General features: G+C 34.2%; 1 protein-coding gene across 2 annotated transcripts; it reads right to left on the reverse strand.

Annotated features, from left to right (window-relative positions):
• LOC109843447 (transcription factor bHLH35-like) lies at nt 3109-9906 on the reverse strand. Of its 2 annotated transcripts, XM_020412379.1 has the most exons (5): nt 9828-9906; nt 7488-7656; nt 5460-5657; nt 4957-5127; nt 3109-3448 (listed from the first exon to the last, which is right to left on the reverse strand). In XM_020412379.1, the coding sequence occupies exons 1-5, from the start codon at nt 9896-9898 to the stop codon at nt 3353-3355; spliced, it is 705 nt and encodes a 234-aa protein (XP_020267968.1). In that variant the 5' UTR covers nt 9899-9906; the 3' UTR covers nt 3109-3352. The 2 variants fall into 2 exon arrangements, with proteins under 2 accessions (XP_020267968.1, XP_020267969.1); XM_020412380.1 differs by lacking the exon at nt 4957-5127.

The raw sequence follows: 10126 nt of genomic DNA on the forward strand, positions 1-10126 counted from the left end.
ATCAATGCCACAAACACAAACAACCAATTTTAACATGGTTATGCAAGTTGTCTACGTCCATGGGGCAAGAAGTGGATAGGGTTTTTCACTAATAGAGAAGAAGAGTACAAACTAAGATTACAAATCACTCAAACTCACCAATTAATCTTACCAACAAATCTATAATTCTCTCCAAACAAAATCCTAACCAATAGCTCAGAAAATACCTCTTTTCTGTGCTTCAAATATCCCTAATTTTCTTCTCAATTCTTTCTTCCAATTGTTCCATATATATAGAAATTCTAAAATCATAAACATACTAGGAATTCTAAAACAAAAAACAAAATAGATTAGGAATTCTAATAACCTATTACCAAAACAGATTTGGAATCATGTTACCAAAACAGATTAGGAATCATAACCAAAACAAATTAGAAAATATATTAGGAACCTGCTATCCAACAGTTTCACCTCTTAAAATAGCCTCGATAAGACCTTGTACATTTCAGCCCTAAGCTCCTTTTGATGAGTCCTAATGTATGACTATCTTCCACTTTCAACCATTGTATAAGCATCTACTATAAACTGTTGCAATAATCTCCTTGATAGTAATATTGTAGGTGCTTCATTTTCTCTACATTGATAGTAATATTGAGATGCACTGTTTGAATCTATGTAAAATGTTCTCTCGATAATCATCTTCTCCTCAGGGCAATACAATAGGATGTTGCATCAGCAAATAAGATGGGTGCAGTTCATTGTCTCTTTTAAACACACCACTTTGTAACTCTACTATTTTATCTCTCTCAACATTTAAGCTATCAATATCTCCTACGATAAGGACAACAACCTCAGAAGCTGTAGGAAGATTTTAAGTCCTTCCATCATTGTTCCTTTTACGGATCAACCTTAGGTTCACATTTGAGGATTCATTGTTATCAAACCTCTCTTTAGCCATTCTAAAAGATTTAGCGAATGGATTATATTCATCGAACATTTCCTTCAAACTTTGAGCAATGGTAGAATTTAACCCTACAGAATAATGTGCAGAACTATAGAAAATATTTAAATATTAAGAATTAATTTAAGTATTTATAAGTGAAGCGGTAGCAATAAACAAAAAATATATTACAAAACAAAGTTATGCAAAAATATGACGTGTAAATGCAAAAGTATGACATGTAACATAGTGATAATAGTTATTTATTCCATAGAAGTTAACATGATCATATTTTTTTGGTCAATGAAGAAAATTTTATTCATTTACCAAAATGTGAAAATTATGTACATCAAGATACTCAAACCTGAGCAAAACTGAAAAAACAAAACCAAAATCAACATAGTATGAAGAAACTCAATCAGCTAAACATATATGATTGACTTCACAAAGAGAGAAGCCAATCCTTCTTTTCGGCTGGAAAAGAACTATTGAGGATGATAGACAATATATTAATTTTAATCTCCCTGATGATTTGATCCCTACTTCTGACTTTTTGTTTGAAAACTCTAGCATTGCACTCCTTCCACAAACTGTAAACTGTTGAAGAAAGAGCCATTCTCTTCACTCTTTGCTTGAATCTCTTCCCCCTCAATCTGAAACTGTATCAATCCATCAATAGGTTCCAGTTATAAGCCCTCCAATTAAATTGAAGCCAGTCCATGACACCATTCTAAACATCTATTGAGAATCTGCATTCAAAGAACAGGTGATCACGAGTTTCCAATCCTGCATCTTCACATAAACAACACTGACCAGATTGGATAATTCCTCTTTTGAGAAGCCTATCCCTTGTAAGAAGCCTGTTATGCACAGCTAACCATAGGATAAAACAGTGCTTAGGGTAGCTTAAATTTTCACCGGGTTGAACTAAGGCACTTTGTTTGTTACTGGGGATATAGCTGAATACAACTCAGAGAAGTGCACATTGGAGTTTTTGTAACATGAGTTGATACAATGCTTCAAACTTTCAATGCCACCACAATTAATTATAACTTTGTCCCTGATCTTAAGCAACTGTTTTCACATCCAAGAATCACTAGCTTTAGGATTTACATGCCAAATAGATTCATCCTTTAAATAGGTACCATGAATCCATTTTATCCACAATAGCTCTTTATTAATGTGTATATACCAAATAGTTCTTAGTGCAGTAGTAAAGTTCCATGTAGTTGCTGAAAACACCCCCAAACCTCCATGTTTCCTATCCATACAAACTTTGTCCCAAGATACAAGGGGAGATTTTAAAGGCTGATTTGATTTGCCCCATAAAAAATCCATGCACAAGCCATCAATTTTCTGAAGGACTTTAGCTGGTAGGATATAGTTAGATGACCAAAAAATTTGAACACCTAAGATGACACTCTTGATGACATGAAGTCGACCAGGATATGATAGGTTCCTGTGTCTCAGCCAGGATTGAAACTAGTTTGTGATTTTCATTAAAAGAGGACTGAAATCAATGTAGGATCACATTTTACATATTAGAGGGACACCAACGTACTTAATTGGCAGGACCCCCTTAGGTATACCCAGTAGATTATGAATTGAACTTTTAACAGAGTCTTCAACACCTCCATAAAAAATTGAGCATTTAAAAAGATTTGCTTCTAGTCCAGATGTAGCTCCAAAGTTATTGAGACACTGATGTAATTTTTGAATTGAATATAGATTTCCTTTGCTAAAAAGAAGAAGGTCATCCGCAAATGAGAGATGATTGATCTTTAGCTCTCCACACTTTGGGTGAAACTTGAACTTCCTATCATGCTTCAATATATTCAGATTTTTAGAGAGATACTCCATGCCAATTATAAACAAGTAAGGGGAGAGAGGATCTCCATGTCTTAAACCTCTGGCTCCTTTAAAGTAACCATGAAGAGTAGTATTGAGAAAAAATATAGTTCATGTGATACAAAAGAGATCGTTAATATGTTCATTATAACTAAAAAGCTAAGATTAGACATCTTGATCATCAAAATTAACCACAAATCTATAATTTAAGAATCAAAACTATCGTGAGAGTATGACTAATGTGTGTTTGGATATTTTGGATACGGATACAGATATTTCACTACAAAACCATATCTATAACCATATCCTATTGGTTATAGATTTGAGTGATCATATTTGTATCCTAACGGATACGGTTACGAATATTTCATCGGATACGGATACGGTTTAGCACCCCTATATATGAGGACCAAATACATCCAATGTATGATTGATAACATCCGGTTAACATAGATTTGTGATCAATGGTCCTAAGCAAATAAAAAAGGACTCGTACTAATATATATTGAGGGCTCGAGTAGAGGAATAGCTTTATTGTATATACAAATAGAGAGAATTTTCTCCTACTCTTTTAATCCTCATATCTTAAAACTCATACTTGAAAAGGCTTCCCTCTGAATTTAGTTCAGCAATGGCACCTTCCATCATTTCCTTAAGTTGAGTGCTATTCATTGTATTGGCCTGCGAACACAAACATCATTAGCAAGTTAACAAAAATCCAGGAAGAAAATTATGGCCCCTAAAAAATTTTAGGGGTCTAAAGGATCACTATGCATGCAAAAGAAACAGAATGGGAAATTTGACTAACAAATTCAGCACTTTTAACTTTTGAAATTATATTGCTATCACAAATCAGACCCAAATCCTGTTAAAAAATATTGCTTTTCTTATAAAAAAGATATAGTTAACCGCATATTAGTTGTCATCACAAAATTAATTAAGTCCGTGTATTACTCTCATCCCGTTTTGTTGTCCAATCTAGTGATCAAGCAATAGTTAACAAAATTGTCAAATGAATATACGAAAAATATTTGTTGATAACATGATATTTGATAAGATTTTTCTTTTTCTTTTGCTAGTAAGATAACAATAAAGGAATGACCATATTTATTTGATTTATTGGGATCATAAATTGAATTAGGCACGTTTGAGTTATAGGCCCTACCCAAGCGGGCCCCATCCGGATCAGAGACCAACAAAAATTAGGCCGAAGTGAATTCTTAAGAATTTATGAATACAGTGAATCTCACGTAAAAGCTCAATAGAACTAAAATTCTCAACAAATTTTCTCTCTGTTTTGATAATAAGTGTTGAGAAAAGCGGATGGATTTAGTGCATGTTTGGTTGCGTTTATTTCGAAAGAAAAGTCATTAAAGTGTAGAGTTCCCCCTCCGGAAGGGGAGGATTTTGCCGGAAAGTGAAAAACATGGCAAAAATCTAAATGGAATTCAAACTAAACACCGGAAAAATCTCAATGAAAAAGTGATGACGTGGATTATCACTTTTATGTAGAGTTAAAAATCCTCAACTTTATCAAAAACACCCAAACCAATCCTTAGCTTCACGTTATAAATATTGTTTTCTCTTGAGAATTTTGCAGAGAGAGAAAAGCGGACATCAAAAAACTTTCCATTCAACTAAACAGAAAACAAAAAAAAAATTGAAAATTTGAATTTATGAATACACTTAAGACTAAATTTAGGACTAAAATTTCTATTTTGAACTAAAATAGTTTTGCTTTAAACTTAGGGGGAGGTGGTCCAAAACGAAACCAATTTGAAAGCTAAATTTAGGACTTGTTTGGCAAACCACTAAAACTGACCGGGTTCAAACCTCGTCTAATTTTAGTATAGTTTTGTGTTTGGCAAAAGTTAGGCCAGAGTTGGCCCAACTTATTTTAGTTCATTTTTCAGCGTTTTAACCAAGCTAGAATTAAACCACCCTTTACCTAGTGCAATTCTGTCCTGGTTAAAAAATAAAATTGGATTGGCCTGATTTCTATTAGGTTGCCAAACAAACTCTTAGGCTTAGAAAACCTAGGTCAGAATTGGCCTGGTTTTACCCAAATAATTTCTGCTAAAAATTAGGTCAAGTTTAAACCTAGCCCAATTTTAAAGAGTTGCTGAACACACCGTCAAAATTTGAAACCAAAGAGCCCATGGGAGGGAGAAGGGGGGAGAGAGAGAAACCTCGATAAAAAAGGTGTTTAGAAGGCTCTCGGATACAGAAGTAACGTTGGCCATTATAACGTTGACGTTTAGAGACTCAAAAAGTTCATAAACTTTGATCATGTTCCCCCTTTTTTTATCGCAAATGAGGTTTACACCCAATGTCCTCTCTCCTACTTGCCACATCTTAATCTGCACAACCACCAAATATAAATAAACAATAACAACAACAATAATAATAATAAAACAGCATCGACCAGATTATCTCTCTGTTAATCTAAGCTAAAACCATAATACATCAAGGCAGGGAATCAGAGGTTTAACTATTTTCTATTGCTTATGAGCGTCTTCAGAGAACTTGGGCTCGAATTCGGATTCGAATTCGAATATGATATCTTCGTATTACGGTTCGACTTAACTCGGGTCCTATATATAACCAGGTATTTTACATAATTATTGAGAAGCCTCTCCATGTAATATTTTATCAAGCTCCAAGAAACAAATATTGTGGAGAGACATCTTACCTCCATTATCTGAATGGAAAAATTTTCATGAAGTGACCGAGTAGCCAAAACAGAGCTTTTAGTTATTCCCTCTCTATTGTTTTTTTCATTAAGGACTTGAGCCTCTAGCTGCAATATCTCGGCAGTCATTCTCTTCTCCTGTTCTTGTAACATTAGTATGTAGTCAATGGCATCCTTCACCACGGACGACTTGTCAAACTGAGACCAATTAAGATAAGATTATCAGAACAATTCAATTAATATATGGTCTGTTCGGATAATCTTGTTTTCATTTCAATCCCTGGAATCAAGCTCAATTCCAGAGTTTGGATGCGAACATATTTTAGTTTGGCTCAATTTAGCTTAGGCTTTGCGGACTGAGGTGGGAGGAGAATTTTAAATGACAACTAAAATCGTTTCATTTCCAACATTCATTTTCTCTCTCCCTTTCAAAATCTAGAAAGACGCAAATAAGTTCTTAAAAATCTAAAATTACAAAAATAGCCTCTAAATTCTTAAAATTGCAAACCGACCACCTTAAGAGTTTGGAAATCACAGAAATAATGAATTTGGAATTGAAAATACTAGATTTGAAACTCCAATGATTTCCAAACAATGAAACTGAAATTAAATTACAAGTACCAGATTCTAGAAATAAAGCCTACATGTTCAACTTGATTCCTTTAATCCAAACGTAAGTCTCAAGGATTTTTTTTTTTCCTTCAAAGGTACCTTTTGGAAAGGATAAGTTATACAAAACCCTCTCATCTATAAGCTTTATAATAGTTATCACTCATCAACTCACTTATTGCCATCTGACATCCTAGGGGTTGATATTTGGGAGAAACTTGTTGTTAAGTAATAAGTGGTCGATAGTTGCTATAGTAAAATTCTGTAGATGATCCCTTATTTATATACATTCAATACACTTATTATCCTCGACCGGCTTTTTTTTTTTAAGTAAGATTAGGGCAAGCTGCCCTATCATAATATGTACTATAACACAAAAGCAGTATTTATAGATAATACCTAGGTGTGATTTAGCTATTGATCCCCCAGGGAGAGCGGATAGAGGAGCGGACATTTGTGGTCACTCTACACAACGAGGGATGCACAAGAAAATCACTCGTAGATATCACATTGGACTATACATGATAAGAAGAAATAGAAAACCAAAAACATAAAATAGTATCTAATAAGAAGAAACAGAAAACCAAAACATTATTATCCTCAACTTGTTTGTTAGAATTTATCTATCTCAGAATTTACGAGAGAGGGAGTGATTGCTGCAATTTATTCTTCACAAAATGGTAATGCAGACATAACAAAGAGCAAATAAACAAATTTAAGAGGTGATATTATGTGCTACTGAACATATAAATAAGAGTGATTATCTGCAGTTTTACTCATTTTTAATAAGCCAGTTGAAGGGCGATACATGTTATTTAAGATGTAGTTCCACATAATTCTATAAAATTTATGCTTTTAGAATATGGGTAAATTGCCCTAATCCCCCAAGAACTTTCCGCATTTTGCAGTTAACACCCAATAACTTTGAAAATCACATTAAACCTCAAGAACTTTCAACATTTTGTAATAAACCCAATAACTTTCTAAACCACATAAACCCCCAATAGCTTTTGCAAAAAAAGCCCAAAGTTAAAGTTGTTATATCTGACATGGCGTGTGCAACTCATGTGACTTAAAAAGACCAAACTACCCCTTAACTTATTTAAAAAACTCTTTATCATTCAATCTCCTTTTGCTCTCGCCAAGGTTGGGATACGGAAACCTTTTTTTTTGGCTAAAATTGTTCTTCAAAATTCCTTTTTATGTTGTTTTCTGATTTAATTATGGGGATTATCTACAATTCCAAAAGTTATTAGGGTTTTAGTGTGATTTTGAAAGTTATTAGGTGTTTAATACAAAATGCTAAAAGTTCTTGGGGGGTTAAGTGTGATTTTGAAACTTATTTCGGGTCTATTACAAAACGCTGAAGGTTCTTGGGGATTTAGTGTAATCTACCTTTTGAGGGAGTGAATTAGATACCTTGGTGAAGTTTGGGAGAGCAAGCCGAAGGGCTTTGAGCTTGTCATTAACCAGTTGTCGTCGCTCCCTCTCCTTTACTAAGCTCCTTGGGAGGGCGGAGGATGAGGATGCATTTTGTTCGGGCGAGCTCGATTCGTTGCTTGGAATGGCGTCGCCGAAGACCTGCAGACTGTTTCAAATTGGAGAAAAGCTAGTTGTGGTTAATTATAAAGAAGATGGATTTGGCTATAAGCGAAGAAAATGTTACTGATATATAGCCAACCAGCCCGAACGAATAACCCTCTCTGAGGATCTAAATTTGGCTTTTTTTTCCTTTTTTTTATAGAAACCACCTTAGGATTCTTAAATTTAGTTCCTCTAATTATTAGATCGAAACTCCGAGCGGGTTAAGCGCCCTTTTTTTATGGGTCGAAACCTGGACTCATGTAGCGGTGTCAATTTTTAGAAAATCTGCATTTAATTCATGGCCGATGGGATTTGAACCTGGATTGCTCTGATACCATCTTATATTTAGTTCCTAAAACCATTACACCAAATCTCCAGAATTATGGTGATGATCAATGATTATACTTTTATATTAATTCTAACAAGGATTATTATGCAGAAACAACCTTTTACTTTCAGTTTATACATAAATCGTATTTAAAGCGGATTTTTGTTCCCACCAACTTACTCCAAGTCAAAAATTTCACTGAAAATCATGAAGCATCCTTATAAAAACTTACATTTAAGACATACGAATCACTTTATTAATGTTTTTTCTAGTTAGAATACGAGTCATGTATCTTAAATATGCATTTTTAAACTTATTTGTTTATTAGAATAAAATCTCATCACTTTAAAATAATTTACATATAAATTAAATATCATTCTACACATAAATTGAAAATAAAATATAATTTACAAGGAAAAAACCCTTTACATATAGATCTAACAAAAATTAACATATGTCACGAATCCATACGTCATATCCGTAAGCGATTAGATTATTTTAATAATCTAAACCGGGTTATTTAAAAAAAAACAGAAAATTGAGAAGACATTCGGAACCAGTTACTGGTTCTTGGGCCTTTTTGCCGCTCGTAAACAGGCCTGGGCGACCGCAATATGATGACAATATCAAAGAGGTTAAAGTAAGGATTAGTAGGCAACGAACAATACCGCAGATTGACGAAAGGAAGAACTGAGAAAACAGAGAAAGTGATAATGAAAATACAGAGATTTCGACAATCAATTTTATTACCTATAACATTGATGTATAATTAGATCACGATTCCACTAACCATCAACACAAGAAGTTAAAGCTTAATCTTTCAAACCGTAAACTCACCTTCCTCTGTCATTTTTATTTTTCTCTTTAATTTGGATTCCCTTTGAATAAACAGTTGAGATACATACATATAGCATAATTTCTTCTTCTTCCTTTTTTTTTGGTGTCCAAATATGGTTGAAAAATACAAACGCCGTCACTTTGTAAACTCTACATTTAATTTTTGTTCACAAGGCGGGACAACCGTTAGCCCCGTCCCCCTTAGCCCACGTGTATTTTCTGTAGGCATCTAATTCATAGAGGCGGTGTTATTTATTGAAAAATGCCCTAGGGACCCCAAATGAGGGGACCTTGTAGGGGACAGGTGAGGTGGCAAGCCCTCACTGGGTGTTGCACTGTTCATGAATAGTGCAGCACCCAGTGAGGGCTTGCCACCTCACATGTCCCCTACAGGGTCCCCTCATTTGGGATCCCCGTAGCAACACTCTTATTTATTCTTGATGCAAATTAAGTTCCACAAATAACATGAATATTCTAAAACTGAAGGCCGGAGTTGTAAACAAAAATGGAATCAACTGAGAAATGAAGTTTTAACTATAAACAAGACTTCTGTATTATAAGGGTGTAGCCACTTAACAATTACACCCTCGTTATAGTGGATAGTACTGCTTCTCACATTTAGTTAAGATGCCATGAGAGAATTATGTATATAAGGTAAAAAATTACTTATTGCTTACAGTTCAACTGAAAAATAACTAAATTGTTCTATAAACTGAAGACAAACAAATAATATTTTATGATATTCAAAGAGCGTAAATTATGAGTTTTACTAATGGGTGCTCGAGGACACTCGATCGTTAGCTCATGAGAGAAATAGATAAGAGGAGAGGTCAGTAGAGAAATTTATGCAAATCAGAAGGAGGACTATTGTTATCTCTCTCTCATCTCCTAACGAGCGTCTATGGGCAGCTGTTAGAAAAATCGACAAAATATATAGTTTACAAGATATAAATGGTTACGCCAATCATAATACAATACAGACAGCTTATTCCAAGATAGAAAAAAAATACCTATCAGGCTCCTCATACTCAAAGAACCTTTCGATATCCAAATAAAAGCTGTCCTCTTCCATGTTATTCATAGTTTTTCTCTGATATTGTGTATTGTTTTTTAAGCGCTCTTATGGAAGGCCCATCCTCATGTATATATACCTATATATAAAGCAAATTTTGCATTATTGCACAAGTCAAACTGCTTTCGTTATTTCCTAAGTCAAACTGCTTTCATTATTTCCTCGAATTCTCACTCTCTTAGAACTGGGAATGTAAAGACCTAAAACTCCGCGTTAAGTCCATCTGGCAGCCTCACA

The sequence above is a fragment of the Asparagus officinalis genome, chromosome 5, assembly GCF_001876935.1.
Source record: "Asparagus officinalis chromosome 5, Aspof.V1, whole genome shotgun sequence".
Lineage (NCBI taxonomy): Eukaryota > Viridiplantae > Streptophyta > Magnoliopsida > Asparagales > Asparagaceae > Asparagus > Asparagus officinalis.